General features: G+C 47.4%; 1 protein-coding gene across 1 annotated transcript in view; it reads left to right on the top strand.

Annotated features, from left to right (window-relative positions):
* FAM193B (family with sequence similarity 193, member B) overlaps positions 1-21,033 on the top strand; it is a 35,202-nt gene extending 14,169 nt beyond the window's left edge. The window contains exons 2-9 of the mRNA XM_006884407.1: positions 3,904-4,146; positions 4,851-5,082; positions 6,985-7,372; positions 10,234-10,432; positions 17,378-18,401; positions 18,553-18,628; positions 19,613-19,710; positions 20,654-21,033. Coding sequence (XP_006884469.1) covers positions 3,904-4,146; positions 4,851-5,082; positions 6,985-7,372; positions 10,234-10,432; positions 17,378-18,401; positions 18,553-18,628; positions 19,613-19,709 — 2,259 coding nt within the window. The 3' untranslated portion in view covers position 19,710; positions 20,654-21,033. The remainder of the gene's footprint in view (positions 1-3,903; positions 4,147-4,850; positions 5,083-6,984; positions 7,373-10,233; positions 10,433-17,377; positions 18,402-18,552; positions 18,629-19,612; positions 19,711-20,653) is intronic.
* Positions 21,034-21,327: the final 294 nt, after the last annotated feature.

The following is a 21,327-nucleotide window of genomic DNA, read 5'->3' as shown; positions in this document are numbered from 1 at the left end:
TAAAGTGGATAGGTTGATGAAGTGACTGCAGCGATGGGTTCAGTGTGTCAAAGATGATGAGGATGGCACAGGATAAGACAGGGTTCAGATCTGTTGTTCATAATGGGTCATGCTTGTCAGAACCTCACAAAATCCCTCAAACCTTGTCAGACACCAGGACTTTGGGAGTGGCCTCCACACTGCCTGGACTTTGAAAGAATTCATTTGTACTAAACTCAAACAAGACAATGAATAAACCAGTTTTCATGATACATTTAAGAACGAAACAAAGATTGTTTAAGTATCCACTGAATGCATCCCTTAACCTAAAGGCTTTGTACCTATAATGTCACCTAATTCTCGGGCATTTCAATCTTATGTAGATGGTATCAACCTAGCCTCAGTTAGGGCTTAGTGTCCCAGGCCCTGTGTTTCTTCCTGTAACTGGGGAGAAAGCTTGTCTTTAAACTCATGGCTGTTGGTAGCTAATTTCATTTATTAGGTATACTGACTCTAGGGAAAATTGTGTTATTTCTTTGAACTGAGGGCATCTTACTGTAATCTTTGAAGAATTGCAGTCTTCCTTCTTGTATTTGAACCATTTGGGTAGTAGTAGCCTGCTGGGTTAGGAGTTGTGCAGCCAACACAAAGGCAGGTTGTTTGAGACAACCAGGGAGAAAGATGGACAGTCTCCTCCTATGTGATTTACAGCCTCAGGAAACCAAATGGAGAGCCAGCTATGAGTTGATTCAGACTCTACAGCAATGAATTAGTTGTTTTCTTTACAGTATGGGGATAGCACTTCTTGGTGGAAAGCTATTGTTTCAAATGATGTCACATAGTCACCTGCCCGTGGCGATAACATACAAATCGGATTTAGTGCTATTGTGACAAGCCCTTTGCTGTACTGTGAGAAACTCAGGCAAGAATCAGACCTGTTGCCTACCTTGTGGGAGCCCACTCTAGTAGACAAGACAGAAAATACAAGTTACATGCAAGGCTCAGTGAACTTGGAACGTGGGGCAGAGAGATGACTTATAAGAGTAACTCTGTAGTTTAGGGGAAGCTGAATTTAAGCTGGGCTTTAAGCCCTGCCCAGCTACTTAGTAAAGACAGGGAGGACATTTTAAACAGAAAGTCCCCTCCACATTAACAAAGTCCTGAGGTAGCAGAGTACAGAGAATGTTTGTGAAATGTAAGGAGTAACTTCATTGAGTTGTGGGCAGTTGACTGTAGATTCATAGCATGTGAGAAATGATATAAATACAGAGATCATATTTCCAACCCTCATCTTAATTTTAAGTAATGTTTCCCATTGCCTTCATCATGTTAATAATTTGTACCATTTACTGAATAACTTCTTATCTACCTGAGACTGTCTTATTAAGTTTATTTGTCACAGCTACAAGTTAAGACTTACTCTTATTTTATAAATGAAGAAACAGGAGGTAACTAGAATTTTCCCAGGACCATCCATCCATTCAGCAGAAAACAAAAACACCCAACAAAACAACAAACCCACAACCTGTACATTATTTTATGGATTATACATTTGAATTCTTGTACAGTAAGTGGGGCAGTGGGGGTTGGTGTGTCAGAGTTATTGAGACTTGCTAAGGACAGAGAAGCGTTCAGAGCTGCTGTACATACAGTCACTATGCATCACAAGCGACTCAAAGGCATATAAAACAATAACATACTATGACAGGTTTGGAAGCAGGAGTGGCATCCACTTCCTGAACAACATGCCTCCGGAAACTCTATGAACTTTGATAAATGTTGATAGTTGTAGAGGGGCTTCAGGTCGCTATGAGCCCTGCTCAGTTCAAAGGCAATCAGCAACAACAACAATGGATTATATATTTGAATTTTGTAGGCTACACCTACAAAACTACATATATTGTACTTTACAAGCCATATAAAGAATTTCAAGAATAATTTTACTTAGCCAAAATTCATACACCCAAATGAAAGGAAACTTGTAGTAAAAATACATTTCTCCTGGTGTTTGCTTTAAGGATATGATCAACACTATTACAGGAAAAGGGGCTTTGGCCTTGCCTCCTCCACCCAGAGTGACTGGCTGCCTATAGCTGTGCAAAATTTTTTGGAAACTGTTTTAAAAGGCCTTCTTTGGAAAAAAAAAAAGGCCTTCTTTGGCCTTAGCTTCTCTGAATACTGTCCTTCTCAATCAGCCTTTCATCCCTTTCCAAGGAGTACTTACTGGGGTTGGAATCCGGAGGGCTGGCCTTTTATAGCTGCTAGTAAGCAACTGACTTGCTCTCTGACTTGTTCTCTTGGCAGAGACTTTCTCAGCCGGCACTCACCTAAGTTCTACATGTAAAATCCTCTCTTTCTAGAGTTCTTTTCCAAATTCCTCATACTTCCACAAATTTTCATTATCCTCTCGGTACAATTCTTTGAGTTTTTTCTTTCTTCAAGAAACAAGGAACTCAGATCAGTGTAAGTATATTATAGGCCCTGATGCCAACTCGTTGTGATTTTATACAAGAAAGAAAGTGGCAATGGGTTTTTTTTTAGTAGGATAAGAGTGTTACCCTTTATTGCTTTGCTTGGGCCTTTACAAATACCTATTACTTAGTGATGGTTAAGTTTGGAAAGTATATTAACTATGGTTGCTTAACAAACTACCCTAAATTTTAGTGACTTTAAATGACACCATTTATTCTTTCTCATGTGTTTGATCTGGGCTAGACTTGGTTGATCTCAGCTGGGCTCCTTCGGTGTCTCTGATCAGCTGGTAGATCAACAGGGAGTGGAAATAGGTTTGTATGAAATGGTCTCATTGAAAGATACTTTTTTCTCCCCCTGTCTCTCACCTCCCTCCAGAAGCTAGTCTGGTCATGCTCTTGTAACATGACAGAAGTGCAAGAGCAAGCAAGCCCAGTCATGCAAGAAAGTAGGTAGCATACATACTTTTCAAGCTTTTGCTAACATCCTACATTTGCTAGCATTCATTGGTTAAAGAAAGTGGCCTGCTCAAACACAGTGTCAGAGTGGGAAGGGACTACAGAGTTACAGGAAAGCCACTAATTGGGAACATCAGGGGCCATTAAATGCACTCACTACCCCTCTGTTTGAAAGAAAACCTACAGACTTATATTTTGAGGTCATTTGTCCTAGAAGAAGAAAAGAAAAACCCAAGTAATACTGTCCGTTGTTTTGTGCTATGAGCATGAATAGGTCTAGGCACTTACTGGTTATGTGCTAATGATCCTCACAACAACTCTGCAAGGTAGGTAGGATATGAGAGCTCAGAAAGGTGAAATAACTTGCTCAAGGTCAACCAGCTAATTCCTTGGCCAACATGGATTATCGGTCTATCCTCGGAGCTCAGTGTTTTTAACCATACCTTGCTTGCCCCGAGCACCAAGCTCTGCCTTCCTTTCCTTTTCTCCTGTCCACCCCCACCCTAGTGGATCCTGCTTGGATCCTAGTGGAATTGTGCTACTCTTCTGGAATCCCACACATCCTCCCAAACTCTCCCATTGACTGAAAGCTTTCTTTCCTTCCCAGTGAAGACTGATCAGGAGAATTGTGGCCCTTCCTAGACATACTAGAGAGCAAGGGACCATCTTCTCTTTGACTTTTAAGATTTGGGGGATCAGGTCCTTTCTAGGCATTTGAGTCAGACTGATAAGAGTTTGTATCTTAGCTCAACCACTCACTGACTATAACCTTGGGCAACTTATTTAACTTTTTGAAATCTGTTTCTTCATCTTAAAAAAAAAATGGGGATACTACCACTTAGTTTGCAGAGCTGTTAACAAGGACTAAATTATGTATATAAAGTGCCTAACGTAGTGCCTGGCATGTAATAAGTAAAATAATGGAAATTGTTAATATTTTTTCTAAGTAGAGTCTTTCCCATCCTGGGAAACCCTGTTTCTGTCTGTTGAACAGGTTCCCCCCACCTCTAGCCAGTCCCTCCAGACTTGCTGCCTGCTGTGTCACCGGGAACGGAAAGGCTGGGAAGAAGGCCCTTCCCAAAATGGACTGGTGTTACAGGGTGAGAAGCTGCCCCCTGACTTCATGCCAAAGCTCGTCAAGAACCTCCTGGGCGAGATGCCTCTATGGGTCTGCCAAAGTTGCCGAAAGAGCATGGAGGAAGATGAAAGGCAGACGGGGCGAGAACATGCAGTGGCGGTAGGTAACTCCTGAGAGGGGGGTCCTTGAACGCAGGCATGCTGTCTCCCCAGAGGTGTTGAGGTATCCCTGTCCTGGTCTCTGTGGTGACTTGACTTGGCTTCTGATTGGGGGAAAGAAGATAAAAACTTCAGGAAGCCCCTCAGGACAGGGCCTATTACTCACCACTGACCACTCTGCCTTCACCAGTCAGTACTTGAAAGTGAATCATGTAGTGTGGAAGGTAAGTTTTAGTTTGAAGATCTGAATGATGCATCAGTTAGGAAACCTCCAAGGTAGCCAGCAGCAGTCTCAGTTGGCCACCTCATGAATCGTAGTGACCAGATTGTGCTTGTTTCTCCTTCCCCTCAGACTGTCCTTTGCCTAGAATCAGTTCAGATTCAGTTCTCCTAACCTAAAGATCCTCTTCCCTGATCCCACTGTGGCCAACTCTCACTACTCCCTGGAGGCCCACAGCTCAGGGCAGCCTCCAGCCTGCCAGAATCTCTCTCATCAGTATCCACACGCTTCATTCACTTCCCTGGGAGTACCTCAGCCCTCACCCAGTAAAGGCCTCATCATCTTTATCCTTTGTATTTGAGAGTACAGTCCTCTTCCTTTCCAGGCCCAGTAACCAAGGGAGAGAGGGTCTCCCATGGGTGAGCTTAGCACAAGGCCAGCTCTTGATATTTTACCCTGAGCCTTTTTTCTTCTCCCTTTTCTAGATTTCCTTGTCACACACATCCTGCAAATCACAGTCTTGTGGAGGTGATTCTCATTCTTCTTCGTCCTCCTCTTCATCGTCCTCGTCTTCATCATCCTCCTGCCATGGGAACTCAGGGGACTGGGATCCCAGTTCATTCCTGTCAGCACATAAGCTCTCAGGCCTCTGGAACTCCCCGCACTCCAGTGGGGCCATGCCAGGCAGCTCACTCGGGAGTCCTCCTGCCATACCCGGTAAGTTTCCAAGCTTGAAAGAGCCAGGCCTTTGGTAATCTTGTGAAGAGTTAGTAGAGAAGGGGTTTTGTTGCTCTAAGATAGTTTGGGGAACCCATAAATATAGAGATAAGTGATTTATAAACCACTTTGTTCAAGCAAATCAAAAGATCCATTGTGAAAACAACTAGAAATTGATCTATGCTGATTGAAGTAGAGGACAGGGTAGACCTTGACCATCTCTGAAACACCTATCTCCAGGACTCTGATGTTAAAAATACTGATGAAAGACAAGAGTTTGCTTGTCAGAGTTGTCATTGCTCTGACAGCTTTCTGTCATTGGATCCAAGAGGGGACCTGGTAAGCACAGGCTGAACAGAAAGTGGAAGTCCTAGAAAGGCCTTCGGATAGTTATAATTAAGACTATCAGATCCTGACCCTGGAAGACCGTTTTATTTAGTGCCATCAAGTCAGTTTCGGCTCACAGCAACCCGAAGTACAACAGAATGAAACACACTCATTCCTCTTCCATCCTCATAATTGTTGATGGTCAACTCCATCTTATTGAGAGTTTTCCACTTTTCTGCTGACCCCCTACTTTACCAAACATAATTTCCTTTTCCAGGGATTCTGATGATGTGACCAAAGTACGTATAATGAAGTCTTGCCATCTTCTCCTTTTTAGAGCATTCTGACAGATTTGTTTGTTCTTCTGACAGACAGTCCACAGCATATTTAATATTCTTAGCTAATACCATAATTCAAATGTATCAATAATTCTTTGGTTTTTCTTACTCATTGTCCAGATTTTACGTGTGTGAGGTGATTGCAGATACCCTGATTTGAGTCAGGCACACCTTAGTCTTCAAGGGAACATTAAGGTAGCCTCATACACGCTTTATTTTCTTCATTTGAGAACTGAAAATAAAGTCCCTTCATTTCATCTAACAGACACTAGCAGGATAGTTAGTCAGTTTTAGCCCCCTTTAGACTCGGAGCTAGCACTTAGAAACCCAGAAGAAAAAAAATTCTTGGGTTATTGATATATAAAAAAATTTACAATTATGCTTCCAAGTGGAGAGGCTGAGTTCTGCAAAGTGGTATTGTCTTCCACAACTTGGGAAAGTAGTAGCTGTTGTTAATGTTATGTGTCATCAAGCCAACTGTGACTCATAGCAACACTACAAACAACTGATCTGAACCTTGTCGTTTCCTGTGCCATCCTCACCATCTCCGACCCTCTGGGCCCATTATTACACTCACCATATCAATCTGTTGTATTGTAGGTGCTCCTTTCTTATGTTGACCCTCCACCTTTTGAAGCATGATGTCCTCTTTTAAGGACTAGCTTTTTCTCAAAGGATTAATCCTTTCTAACAACATGAGCACTTCTTAATTATTATTATTATTTTTGTACAAAGCCAGAAAGAATCATTAAAGCTTTTTTCCCACTTCACAGATAACCAGGGCTACCTGGATATCTTGTAGACCCTGGCTGCTTTAGCCCACAGTCTGGAGGCAGAGACTTGGCCTGCTCCTATGCTGGCGTCTGTAGATTTTGTGAAGTCTTCCTAAGCTGGGGTGAAGCCCAGAAGGAAGGGCAGGACCTGCAATACAGAACTCATAATCCCTGTTCATGCCACAGCAGAGGTGCCTGCCTTCAGTGAACCAGCATTCCTGGTGCCTTCTTCCTGAGGCCTGGGCTTCTCAAACCTGCCCACCTAGCTGGCTGCCACCTGCAAAGATTCCTTCCAGCCCAAGGTACCACAGAGCACTAAGAGGGCCTGTAGCACTAAGAGGCTGTACCCAGAACAGAGAGGTCCTCTGTCACTGCAAGCAGGATGCTGTGGCAGTGAGCCTTTTGGCTTTCCTTCTCTAAAGCGTGGTGCCCACGCTGACATCTTTTTCCCCATCTGCCCACAGGTGAGAGTTTCCCCATCTCGGAGCACCACCGGCACTCAGACCTCACTGCTCCCCCTAACAGTCCCACTGGCCATCACCCCCAGCCAGCATCTCTGATCCCATCTCACCCTGGATCCTTTGGCCCACCACCCCACCCCCACCTGCTGCCCAGCAACCCGGCGGCACCTTTCCCTGCCCAGGCTTTCGAGTGCCCTGTTGCCACTGCTGCTGCTCCCCACACCCCAGGGGCATGTCAGAGCCCCCACCTGCCCTCCACCAGCATGCCGCTCCTAAAGATGCCGCCACCATTCCCAGGGTGCAGCCACCCCTGTAGTGGGCATTGCAGTGGGCATTGCAGCGGGCCTCTCCTCCCTCCACCAAGCTCTCAGCAACTCCCCAGCACTCACAGGTAAGTGCACGTCAGTGAAGGTCAGCCCCTGACCTCCGGGTTTTGAAAAACTTTATAAAAGGTGCTTTTGGGGTAAAAATTAAAGGGTGCATTCTTTTTTTTCATCCTTAGTTATGAGAGAAGTATATGGTGTTTTTTTTTTCTTGCTATCCTTTTTCTGCCCTTTGGTTATAGTCTTCTCAGACCCCTTCTTGAGTGCTGTTGCAGATTTAGAAGACTCAGGCAAGACCTTTCTCTATAAATAAAGGTATTTTAAACACTAATCACTATCCCACGTTTATAATATTTTAAAGAAACAAACTTGGAATAATTCAGAAACATCTTCACATCTCAGAGAGATCAACTTCTCAACAGGATAGTTTCCTTTCATTCATTTTCTGTATATAAATAATTAGGTCCATGTTCTATGTGTGTTTTGGGCTAATTAATTTTTTTGTTTTTATGAACATTTATAGAGACTTTGGATTGCCATTCATTCCATTCTTTGTTGAATTTTTCGGGCTAGTTTGACATTGACTCATAGCCAGCGAACCAGTTGCCATCAAGTCAGCCTCATCCTCTGGCAGCCCAGGTGTGTAGGAGTGCAGCTGTCAGTGGCTGGTGTTTTGGAAGTAGGTCACCAGGCTTTTCTTCCAAGGTGCCTCTAGGCAGACTTTGAATAGGCCCCCTTTGAGGTTGCAGTCAAGCTTGTTATCCCAATTAAAGTTCTTCAAAAACACTTCATTGGCCACATGTTTTGGTGTGCAGTTCTAACATAATTTATTTTACCATTCCTCTACTCTGGACATAGAGGCTTTTCCAGTTTCTTAGTATTATATGTAAATAAGGCATCTTTGCACCACTCCGTGGAATAACTCCTAAGTACTAAGAAAGGCTATGTTATTATATATTGGAAAGATAGATTTGTTTGGAGGAAGTATATACATTTTCGGGTGTGTTGTTTGTTTTTTTAAAATTATACATTTTTTTATGCTTTCACACTTTTTTTTTTAAATCCACTTCTCTAATATGACGTTTGAGCAATGTGTTTCTGTGTCGTTCACGCCCTGTATTGATGATATCTGTACAGCTTCGTGTTTTCTGGTCTCACTTTGCATTAATATCATAAGCACTTTTATGGGCCTGACTGGTTATCCTAACAGTAAGCTATAAAGTCTGGAAGATATTGACTGTAGTTCATTAGTTGTTCTCCAGTTGCTAAACACTTTTCATTCCTGCATTTCAACATTACAAATAGTGTCTTTAAAGAGTTCTGTTTAAAGCATCTTCCTTCATTTAGATTTTTCTCCTTGGAATAGATCCTCAAAATGGCGGGGGGGGGGGGGGGGGGGGCCATGGAACCCACCCAAAAATGAGCCCTTTAAAGTGTGTTTCAGTTTTTGGAAAGGCGTTCTTAATACACATTGAGAATTTCTTTCCAAAGGACTCTTTGCACGTTGATGTGAAATACCAATAGGAAGAGTGCTGGCTTCTTCATAGTCTCAGAAGTATTGGGTATTTTAATTTTCCTAAAAATACTTTTGCTTATCTAATAAATGAAAAATGGAAGATTTGAGTTAAGCTGTTAGCACCACTGGAAGTGATCCTTCTCCCCATCCCATCTTGGTTTTGCTTTTGCTTCTGCTTCCTTTTGTCTCTAGCAGCAGAGAAGAGCTGCAGCTCATAGGAGCAGAGCAGCCACACTGCTCTTTGGTCTCCATCCTTATTTTCTGTTCCTCTGGTGGCCTCATGGTAATAAACTGTGCTACAAACTCAAAGGCACATGGTTTGAATCCACTAGCTGCTCTGCGGGAGAAGGATGGGCACTTTTCTGTCATGCATTTTACTGCCTCTAAAAACCTGCTGGAGAGTCAGCTATGAGTCATTTCCAACTCAACGGCACCCAACAGCTGCTGCCTAAGTCTTAGTCTTTGCACAGGGATGAGCCGCTGTAGCATTTGAACCTCTGATGGCCCAGCCTAAGATTTTGGCTCTTCTAAGATCTCCAGTTCTGGGACCTTTTATGTTGATATTTTATTCTTCCTCTGGCCTAATGTTATATATTTAAGATACCCCAGACCCTCCTGAAATGAGAGACGCAGGACAGTGTAGTGGAGAAAGCCTTAGAGATAGTGCAGCATGCAGCACCTTCTTGGACAAAGCAGTTAGGCACTCTGAACCTTGTTTTCCTCTACTGCACAGTGAGGAATAATGACTGTTTTGCAGGATTTGGGATATGGTTAGAAAAAATTATGCTGTGCCCAGAAGACACATTAGCTTTTCCTGAACATAATGCCGTATGGTTAAGGCAACTCAGCCTACTGGTACAGAGTACTCGATTTAGGTCGGGGTGCGGGGAGGTTGTGAGGGTATTGGCCTTGCTTAGTGCCTTTACATGTTCAAAGAATCCATCAGTCCATTGATTACTTTCCAGCACCTCCTTACTGAGCACCTACTGTGTGTAAGGTTGTTAAGTTATGTCTGGAACCTACAGATAAAAGTGGCATAATCCTTGCTGTTGGGGAACACAGTCTGTTTTTTGAGAGACCAGTAGGCAAACAGATCTTTACAGTAAACATAAATGGTAGGGTAGAGAGAACTGAGCGAAACATGAGATTCCTGAGAAGAGTATGCATTGGTGAGTGTCATGCAGAAGGCATAGCAATCTTCCCAGGTTGCAACATTTGAGGTGGCCCCTGAGAGACGGTGACTGGTGTTCAGCCTGCTCTTGCAAAAAGTAGTAATGGGGTTTGACCTTAGTAGAAGGAGGCACGTGAAGCGTAGCTGGAAAAATGAGTGGGACATTTTTCTGAGCTCCTGATAGCATCTGTTCCCAAATTGCCCTCTCTCACTTTGGGGCCTGCCTTTCTCCCCATCATCAGAGACCCCGGGTGCAAGGGACACAAGTTTACACACAGTGGCCTGGCATGCCAGCTGCCCCAGCCCTGCGAGGCAGATGAAGGGCTGGGTGAAGAAGAGGATAGCAGCTCAGAGCGCAGCTCTTGTACCTCGTCCTCCACCCACCAGAGAGACGGAAAGTTCTGTGACTGCTGCTACTGTGAGTTCTTCGGCCACAATGCGGTGAGTGAGCTGCCCAGGTCAGAGAGAGCTGGGGACCAGCCCAGAAGCCCCCTGCTTTCCCCAGAGCCCCTGTGGCTCACAGTCATTCTGTTTGCTTTGTAACAACTATGCTGGGACCATCTAAGTCCTTTACCTGTGTTCTCTCATGTGCTTACTGCAACACATTTGTGAGGTAGGAATTTTTTACTTTTTGCTACTTTTGCTCTTTCTGTGGTTTCTCTTAAGATTGACTTTTTTTCCTTAGGAAAAAGGAAAGGAAATGGCAGAGAGAAAACTTTGATTCTGATGAGTCTGTATACGTGTGTAATCACAAAGAAATGAGCGCTTGTGAGTGATGAAGGCAGAGTGGAAGCAAAGGCTCCCAGTCCCCAATGTGACAGCCAGCCGAGGGGAAGGCCGCGGGCACAGATGGCGCCAGCCAGGAGGCTCAGATCAGAGCACATGCTCTCTGGACAGGGGGAGGAAGCAGTGCAGGAGCCTCATAAGGTGAAGAGGAGAGGGCTGCTGGTTAGGGGCGAGCAGTGAGAGAAGAAATGCTGAAAGTCATACTACCAGTCACCTTTGAGCTAGGAATTATTTTCCTCGTTTTAGAGATGACAAAACTGAGGCTCGCAAAGACTGAGTGACTTGCCCAAGGTCATAAGCCTCCAAGTGGGGAAGCCAGGCTCAAACCTGGTCTCATCTCCCCATCTATTCTCCCACACTGTCATGTATCACCCACCTCTGCACCCTCTGCAGCCCTGGCTCCAAGCCTGGCTGAGGAGGAAGCCATCTGGCCCTGTGGCTGATGGTAGAGAGAAGAGTTGTCTCACTTCTCACCACATCTCTGGTGCCAGCGGGTGGGAGTGCAATGGGCTCCCAGGCCCAGGGTGTAATGTCAGCACCTCCCCCTCCCCCAGCCACCCGCTGCCCCGACGAGTCGGAATTATACTGAGATCCGGGAGAAGCTCCGCTCAAGGCTGACCAGGCGGAAAGAGGAGCTGCCCATGAAGGGGGGAGCCCTGGGCGGGATCCCTGGGGAGCCCGCCGTGGACCACCGAGATGTGGATGAGCTACTGGAATTCATCAACAGCACGGAGCCCAAAGTCCCCAACAGCGCCAGGGCCGCCAAGCGGGCCCGGCACAAGCTGAAAAAGAAGGTGGGTGTGGGGGGGAGCCCAGCTCTACCACCTCTCCTCCCCAAGGAATCCCTCATCCCAGCCCCCAAGACATTGATGGGGCATGAGTGGTGCTGGCTACCAGAGACCTTGGCATGGCTCACTACCTCTGGGAAAGTCTCAGTGAGTTTGGGAGGCATCAGGGTCAGGGTGACTGGGGGCACAACTGGAGGAAAGCCATGTTCTAGCCTCCGAAGCTGCTTGTGGAGCCCTTACAGCCTGGGACTTGCTACAGCCAGCCTGCCCCTTACTCATTCAAAACGCTTCTCCAAATACTGAAAGCAAATTGTGATACAAAACAATTGTCTCCTGAAGAGCTCAGTGCAGTGGGGAGACCACAGAGCTGGTTAAGCACATTAGAGGGTGACTTGGCTAGTCCTTTTGGGTGTGCTGGAAATTATTGTACCAAGAGGATGGATGGCACATGAGCTAAGTGACAGAGAATGGTACAGACTCACCAGGGGGTCTTCCAGGTGGCAAGCACAGCACATTCCAGCAATGTGGTCTGGCCTACACTTAAAACCAAAGCAAGGGAGGACCAAGAGTACATTCTAGGGAGGGCCTTGCTGAGAGAGCTTTGGCTCGATCCTGCAGGATTTAATCAAGGAATACACCTGATTGGATCTGTATTCTTGACTAGTGTGTTGCAATGTGGGAGATGGGTCAGGGGGTGTATTATTCAAGGCAGGAAAATCTTGCACTTGATTCTCAAGGTAGGAAGTGACCCAGGGAAGCAGTGATTGATGGTGCTTGAGTGAAGGCCACCTCTGGGGCAGGAAGAAAAAAAGAGATGGATTTGCAGAGGAAATGACAGGCCTTGGTGATCTGACTACAGAAAAGTGGGTGAAGAAGTCCAAGATGTCTCCTAGTGTTGCTTAAATGAGTAGAAAGATGGTGGTGCCTTTCTCTGCACAAGGAAGGGATTTAAAGAACATAGTGAATTCCTTTGGGGCCTATTGACTCAGAGGCTCCCATGAAACACTCTGGAGATAGATCTACCAGTCCAGAGGTATAATTGAAGCCATGGGAGTGAGCAATCCCACAAGGCTGAGTTCACCTCACAGAGAGCTGAAGATAGGACCTGGTGAGCTATTCCCAGGCAGCCTGCTGCCATATGAGCCCTAGGGCTTGACAGCTTGTCCCCAGCCACCTTGTTACCTCTTAACTGAATGCCCCCTAGCTACATCTGCACAGTATCACCCTTGGGAGACCAAGCATCCAGAGAGATTTTGGGGTTGGTAACCAGCTAGTTCCAGTTCCTGGGCAGACAGCCAGCCCTGGTATTCTGGAAAGCAGAAATGATTCCTCATCTTTGTCTAGCCCAGAGGACTACCAAGGTGCTTTGCCCTGTAGCCTGACATATTGAGCTATGGGTCCTCACTACTGCCCACAGAAAATGCTCTACACTTTCTTTTTCTACCCAAATTTGTTTCCCTAAAGTTTTTAGTAGCTTTCTGTGGTTTCTCTAGCCTGGCTGTCTTAATAAGGCAGTGATGCCTAGTTAAGATCCGAGAGAGCACACTGAATTCCAGACAGCTGGGCTTCCCCCACAGTGATTTGTCAGCCACTGTGTCCTTTTCCTTTTACCAGTACTGCCATCTCTGCTCCTGTTTCTCCCCTGATGAACTTCTCCTCCAGGCTTAGGTCAGTTATTTCCTACTTTGCAGGCTTCTCAGGTCACAGTGCTCCCCACATACTGTGGGCCTCTCCAGTCTGCTGTTCATCCTCTTCTGCACAGAGACCCACTTCTTACTCCTGTCTACTAGACCCCATTCCTGAGGCCTAGAACAAGACAGTCCCTCCGCCCCAGCCTGCAAGCATAGGACAGGCAGTGCAGCATCATGTTGATGGTAACTGTGCTTGCTCTTTGTTTAAACATGGCCACCTCCCTGACATTCCTCTACTACCTGAGTTCTGGTTGTCCTCTAAAACATAGCATAAAATAATAATAATAATAATAATAATAATAATAATAATAATAACCATGGCATCCCTAGCTACCATCCAGTCCTGCTCATTCTTACACGTCTCAAAGGATGGAAAAAGTTAAATAAATGTCTTTCTTATTCTCTGACAAAAGTTGTAAGATCATGATTCTCACCTTCTCATATTAATCCTGTTCCCTTAAAGCTGCACACCTGCCTCTGTCCTCTCTAGTCACTTCTCTTCATTCATGGAAGACAGTGCCACATTCTCTCTCTCATTTTCCCAGACCAATCTCGATCCTTTGGCTCATTCTTCCTTTATTCTATTGCCAACAGTCAATTCCTTACCCTTCTGTTACTCCCGCTCACAAAACCTACAGACCAGGGCCAGACTGACACCTGTCTTTTTCCAGTCAGCTGCTCAAGGAGCACACACTCTGTTGGGCCCCTACCTTATGGCTTCTCTTTCACTGAGGCTTGCAGGCCTTTTGCATTCTTCATTTCTCCTTCTCATTACCTTCATCCTCCAGCCTCTTCATCAGCTCTCCAGTCCTCTCCAGCCTCCAATGGGGCCTTCCCCACCTCTACCTTATTTTTTAGCACATTAAATTCGCTTCCTGCTTCAACAAGAAAAATGTCATTGGACATTGTCTCAACATCTTACCATTCCCCCCTGCTAACTTTCTTCTTTCTTGTCATGATGGTTATCCTTGTCCCTCCCTCAGGCAGCTCCAGTTGCACTTCAGTCCAACAGTAGGTCTCTTTCTCCAGCTCCAGTCTCCCTGCTAGGCTGTGGGCTGTGTCCCCTGGATGTTTCGGTGTGCTCCGTGCTCTGCTTTTGACAACACCTTCTTCCTTGAGACTATAGCCATTGTATCACCCTTAGCCTCTTCCCTGTCATCACAAACTCCTTGAAAAATACTATCCATTCACGGTCTTCACGTCTCCTCTTGTTGACTCTCAGCACACCATTTCTGCCCACTCCTACACAGTCACCAAGCACTCCTTTGTGGTTGAAGCCACATTAGACTCTCCTGCTCTCATGTTGTTTGTTAACTAAGCAACTTTTTTTTAACTAAGCAACATTTGACACTTTGTGGGCCTTTTTCTTTTTTCAAGGTCATGTTCTTTGGCTGCCGCATCTTCAGCCACATAGGAGCAGAGAAGGGCAAGTAGGAGACCCCTGATCTTGGAGTGTCCACTTTCTTTTCTGACCTGTTTGTCTCCTTTGTGAGCTTGTCTTCCTGTCTCTTCTTCTTAAGGACATCTCTCAAGAGGGAAAAGCCATCTAGACAGTGCTGACTCCCACTTTTACTCTACCCATCTATACTCTCCCCTCACTTGGCTCTAACACTGCTGCTGTGGGCACTTCCCTGTGGGCACCCCAAATTCAGCACATGCAAAACTAAGCTGTTTTCTTTCTCCAGAGAAGCTGCATTCCCTTCCCTGTTCTTTAAGGGTACCACCATCCACTCAGTTGTTGACATCAGAAGCACAGGTGCTGCCTGGGGAGGAATACAAAGTGGTGATGAGAGCACCAGGCCTCGGAGTTAGAGGTCAGCCACACTTGCCATATGACCTTGGGCAAATCACTTCGCCTCCAGGCCTCAGTCTCTTCATAAAATGAGAGTACAGGGAGAAACTAACTCATAGGTGGTTGTGAGGATGCGATGTAGTGATGCATGGAAAGAGCTGGCCACGTCCAGCTCATAGTGAGCACTCAATAAATGGTAGCCATTTGAGCAGTAGTTGTGCTTGTTGGTGTTTTCTTGACTCATTTTCTCTCTCCACCAGTCACAAGTCCTGGATGTGCTGCCTGCCGAGTAACCCAAACTGCCCTGTCTCTAGCCACCTTCCTACTACTGCTTTAAAACCCTTTAGTGGCTGAATGTTGCCCCAGCATAAATCTCAGCTCTTGGTGGCCTGCATGACTCGTCACCATCCAGCCCGCTTGTTAAACTTTCCAGCTTCCTCTCCTAGCCTCTCTGCCTGCCTGCCTCCAGAGTGAATCTGGGCTCTCACCTTGCCTCTGAGCTATTTGCATCCCCTTAGAGGGATTTTGTGTCCCCTGCTTTTACTGCCTTTACCCTTTCTGTTCCTTTTGTCTGGAAAGTGCTGGTCTCACTTTCTCCAGAAAACTCACTGATGGCTTTCAGTGTAGAGACTGCCTCCTCTGGAAGGCACTCCCTGATGGTCCTGCTGAGACAAGGGCATCTCCCCTGGCTCCCCAGCACCTTTGTCCCTGCCACTCTGAATTAGGCAGGGACTCCTGACCCAGGTCTTGGCTACACTTGAGCCTCCATATGTGCCTTGGGCTTTAGAAAGCTCTGTCTCAGCCCTGTCACTCTAAAATTTGCTTGCTTTCTGTCTCAGCAAAAGAAGTCAGTGAGCAAGGCCAGGAGCACTTCTTGCTCACTACTAATATATCAGGATTATTATCCCAACTCTGCTACTTATTAGCCATGTAACCTCCTTAACTTTTCCAAAGTTAAGTGAACTATAAATTGAGGACAGTGACATAGGGCTGTGAGGATTAAATGCAAAAAAACATGTTTGTGTTGCCTTTTGCTGCCAGACTGGATTGGTTCCACATTACATTTTTCAAGCTCTTTGGTTTAGTAGCAAAATTCATCTCTCTGACTGAAATCTTACATGGAACCTCAGTCTATAACAAAAGCAAAGCTGCTTTGGTGAGGAGAGGAGAAGGATGAAAGGCTCCGGTAGCTTGTTCAACCCCCTGTCTTCCAGGTAGAGCACCTCCCTCCCCTTTGCATCTGTGTGGGGCAGCCTCTGCACATGGGGACAAAGACCACATGCCCACTTAGGTCCTTCGTAGTGTGCCTATTGGGTAGAGATACCTTTTTCCTAATTTAACAAGTGAGGAAGGTATGAAAGAGAATAAGGGATTTGTCCAAGGTCCCACAGCTAGTTGGTTGGAAGGCCAGAGTTCAGAAGATGAGAGACCAAGTATGTGTCCACTAGGCATAGAAGCACCCTGCTCACGTAAACTCTGAAGTGGCAGCATGCCCTTTTTCCTCCCAGTTTCCTTTTCCGGCTTCCTCTTCAACTCCCAGATAACAGGAACATGTGCAGTGTTGGAAGTCAGCCAGCTTCCAGTGCGTTGCCGCCACTTCCTTCCTGCAGGCTCGGCTGCCTGTCTCATGTCTCCACATGAAGCTCATTAGCCTATTGGCGCTTAGAGGTTGAGGGGTGGGGTGGGATAACTCAGAGCCCACAGACTTGCATTTCATTGCCCAGGTGGTCCTTTGTCACCACCTGGCAAAAGGGGCTGCTGTGAGGACCCAATATATGCCATTAGGACACTTTAGGTGTGACCTTGATAACGGGCCTGCTGAGCAGTGAGTAGCCTTTCTGTAGGAACCTTGCCCTCTCTGGTAGTCCCCCACATGTTCCCAGCTGCTCAGGAGAGTGGCAGCGACAAGGGCTCCTGGGGGACCAGGGGAGTAGGGTAGACTCATATCCATATCTTGCTTCTTGCACAACTGCTGTGATAGGACCTGTTACCTGTAGCTCCCCACAATTGTTGCTCCCATTTTACAGATGATTCCACTGAGATCATCTCACATTCTAGCCCTGGAAGATGATTTCTAGCCAAAAGGCTAGACCTTATTTGGGCTCTGGATGAACATTACTGGAATATTCTGGATGAAGCCTGATCTCTGCTAGTTTCACTACCTGTGTCCCAGTATATGCACCTATCTGGGTACAGTCCTGCTCTCCTGCAGGGTGTGCAGGCAAGCGGTGGTCTGGGGCTCTGGCCTAGACAGTGGCTGATATATCAGGTGTCACATTGTGTCTGACCCTGGATGGGCCCCTGCTGACACTGTCTCTTGTATTGATAGGAGAAGGAGAAGGCCCAGCTGGCGGCAGAAACCCTGAAGCAGGCTCATCGCAGTGTTTCTGAAAGCCGGGACCCAAGGCCTGCCGGGGAGAGGCTTCTGGAATGGCCTGATCGGGAGCTGGACCGGGTCAACAGCTTCCTGAGTAGCCGTCTGCAGGAGATTAAAAATACTGTCAAGGACTCCATCCGGGCCAGCTTCAATGTGTGTGAGCTCAGCATGGACAGCAATGGATATGCGAAGGATGGGGCTAACATGTCCGAGCCCCAGGGTCCGCCCCTATCAACCCTCAGTGGCTCCTCAGAGCAACGGCCTGACATCAACCTTGACTTGTCCCCTTTGACTTTGGGCTCCCCCCAGAACCACACATTACAAGCTCCAGGCGAGCCAGTCCCACCATGGGCAGAACTGAGAAGCCCCCACCCACCATGGACAGAGGTGAGGGGCCCCCCTCCTGGTATTGTACCAGAGAACGGCCTAGTGAGGAGGCTCAACACCGTGCCCAACCTGTCCCGGGTGATCTGGGTCAAGACACCCAAGCCAGGCAACCCCAGCTCTGAGGACCCAAGCCCTAAAGAGGTCCCCAGTTGCAAGCAGGAGCTACCTGAGCCTGTGGCCTCAGGTGGGAAGCCACGGAAAGGCAAAAGACAGGGCAGCCAGGCCAAGAAGAGTGAGGCAAGCCTATGTCCCCGGCCCCCAGCCAGCCTGGAGGCTCCCAGTGCCAAGGGCCAGACCCCTGGCGCCAAACAGCCAGGCAAAGCCCCAGAGCCTCCCAAAATGAGTGGCTGTATTGAGGCTGGAGAGGGGAGCCGGGCGAGCCGGCCAGGACCAGGCTGGGCTGGCAGCCCCAAAGCTGAGAAGGAGAAGGGCAGCTCCTGGCGAAACTGGCCCACTGAGGCCAAAGCTCGGCCCTCAGAGCAGGAATCTGTGCAGCCCCAAGTCCCAGCAAGGCCACAGAACTTGCCACAGGGCAAGGGCCGCAGCCGCCGGAGTCGCAACAAGCAGGAAAAGTCAGCCTCCTCCTTGGGTGAGTGCCCCAGGAACCGAGTGGCGGACCCCCCACCCCAGCCAGGCCATGGGGTGGAGGGCAGTCCTCACGTGTGGACAGCACTGTCCCAATAGCATGATCCTAGAGGCCTGGCTATAGGCACTGAGCCCTCCTGGCTGTGTCTTCCTAGACGATGTGTTCCTGCCCAAGGACATGGATGGGGTGGAGATGGATGAGACAGACCGGGAAGTGGAGTACTTTAAGAGGTAGGTGTGAGAGGTACCTGCTCAACCATCCACCTGGTGCTCCAAGTCCAGCCCATAGTTGAGCTCTAGTTTGTGCCTTAGCCTACTGAAAGCCATGTTCATCAGTCCTCCCCTCTCCACTAACTGCCAGAGTATACTTGAAAAAATAAGACTGTCCCACCTAGAAGGTACTTGGCAGGACTGGCTGTCAGAAAAAGAATAAGGAACAGAAGGAGAAGCAGCCCAGGAAACAGGCCTTTTCCTAGGTTTTTGTGTGTGTGTGTTTATCCATTTAACTCCCTCTGACCTGGGTCTAGGCTAAGTTCTGAGGATGGGTTAATCAAACATAGCCTGGACAGGGAGTTCCTAGGAGCCATCGAGTCAAGTACAGCTCATAGTGACCCTGTGAACACAGATTTGACTCCTGTCCTACACTGTGAACAATAGAGGAACCTGGATAGTATAGTATTGGAGGTGAAGGCCCAGATTGGACAGGGAAAGGGGCCTTAAACATGGAACCCATAATGGGTACTGTTGGAGAAGCAAGGTTATGGGGCTATGGGGCACAGGGAAGTTGGGTGAGTTGCTCTCAACCAAGCTGGGGGTAGAAGCAGGCAAGGACTCCTTTTCAGAGAAGGTAACAATCAAGCAAAAACCAGGGTTTTCTGAAGACTGATAATGAATTAACCAAGTAAAATGAGAAAGGGCCTTCATGACTGGGCATAGCAAATGCTAAAGTTGAAGGGTGAGAGAAAATTACAAGTTGGGGGCATGGAAGAAGTCCCCTTCACAAGTACAACCTCAGCCTTCTTTATGCACTGTCCCCTGGACTCATGGACATTGGCCTCTGGAAACCTCTCAGCCAGGGACGCTCCCATACCTGTTGGCACCAATACCTTAGTGCCATAGGTGTTCAGAGCCAACCAGAGGACACCAGGGTCCAAAAGTGGGATCCTTCAAAAAGGAGAGAACCTGATTGCACTTCTGCGTGTCTTAACCCAATAGGTTCTGTTTGGATTCAGCGAAACAAACACGTCAAAAAGTTGCTGTGAACTGGACCAATTTCAGCCTCAAGAAAACGACCCCCAGTGCAGCTCAATGAGGTAAAAGAGATTCCCCACGAACTTCCACCTCTGTGCTTCTTGTCAGACCATATCCTGCTCTGCAGAGCAGAGAGTTAGACTTGGAGCCAGCAGCCCTGCCCCTCAGCCTCTGTTCTACCACAGCCCCTCTGTGAGCTCGGGTGCCTGTGCTTCTGCAGAAGCCTTCCCCCTGCAGATGCCTTCCCCCTGCAGAGGCCCTGGCAGGGCTCCACCTCCCTTTCCAACTGGCTCCCCCTGTGCCAGTCAGCAGTGTACGCATAGGGCCATTCCCATCCGGACAGAATCTGGTCTTGGGGTTGAATTTCACTTGCTAGGGATGGTACCTTGATGCGGGCAGGCAGGTTACATTCCTGCTTAGGACACCTGTGAAGGAAAGGGCCAGCCCTGAAAGCAATGAGTAAGTGGATAATTTAACTCATTTTGGCCTGAAGGTGCTGGGGTACTCTCAGCCAGCCCTTCCCTGCAGAACTGAGAGCTGCTCCCAGGGCTGGGGCTGAAGTGCTCTCCTGCCTTTCTTCACCTCAGTCTCTTCAAAGGCAGAAGCTCCTCACCTCCTCCCTTTAGCCCTCTGCAGCCTCCTGTGGGGCAGCATGGGAGCTCTGTGTGTCAGTAAATAGCTGGCCACCTCTCATAGCTGTTGACAGAAGAGCAGATGCCAGAGGTTGGGGTCTGGCTGGGCCAGCCTGGAAGGATTGGCTGCAGCTGTGAGTCCTAGGCTCCTCCCAGATTGTTCCTCATTCCTTGAGATCTCAAATCTCTGCATGCTCTAGAAGCCCAGGATTGAGGCTCTATCTCTGACAGCCTAACCTCATCCTCTACTTGTTTGTTATTCTTGTAACCTAAGGAACAAAAGTGGCCAGCTGCTCCTTCCTCTGCAGGGTCTCTCCATAGGGAAGTTGGGACTGTCCCTAAGTGTGTGCTTATGCTTGCTTTTCTTTCACAGCCTCTGCCAGGTCAAGCTCCTTCAGGGTGTCCTGAGACCCTGACTGCCAGCTGAAGGTCTACAGCTTCTCCCTCCACAAGCCCGGTCCATCTGCCCAAGAGTTCCCTCCTCCCTGCCATCCTGGACCAACCAAAAGCTGAATGGATACCGGCCTGTGCTGAGGCCCCCCTGGGGCTCCACAGAGCTGCTTCCTGGTGCTACACAGCCTCCATACTCAGAGCCTGGGAGCAGGCTGGCCTGTGGGCCGAGGGCTGATGGTACTGCTGGCCCAAAATTGCTCTCTTTGTGTTTGGTTTTTGTTTGTTTTTGTTTTCAATTCTTTACTTTTGATACTGTGAAGATCTTTCATGCTGAAAGATAAAGCAACATTTGAACACAGAGTTGGTGTGTTCAGTGATTTGCTAGTTGGTGTGGGGAGTGGGAAGGGTGGTAGACAGAAGACCTCCCCTTAGTAATTCTACTCAGCATGTCCTGCAAGTCTGGAATTGGGCATCATTTCCACTTAATCTATGCAGCACTCTTAGTGGTACTGTTTGACCCCACTTTACAGAGAAGGAAACGAAAGGTAGAAGAAAATTGAGTGAGCTCATCTTGGTCCACTAGGGTTAAGACCGGGACAAAATTATTAACCAATAAGCAAGTTACTCTCAGGCTTATTGTGTTTGCTTACTAAT

The sequence above is a fragment of the Elephantulus edwardii genome, unplaced genomic scaffold (assembly GCF_000299155.1).
Source record: "Elephantulus edwardii isolate Elephantulus edwardi_28Jun2011 unplaced genomic scaffold, EleEdw1.0 scaffold00033, whole genome shotgun sequence".
NCBI classification, from domain to species: domain Eukaryota; kingdom Metazoa; phylum Chordata; class Mammalia; order Macroscelidea; family Macroscelididae; genus Elephantulus; species Elephantulus edwardii.
The sequence above is the reverse complement of the archived record's forward strand: the minus strand, read 5'-3'. Positions and strand labels throughout refer to the sequence as shown.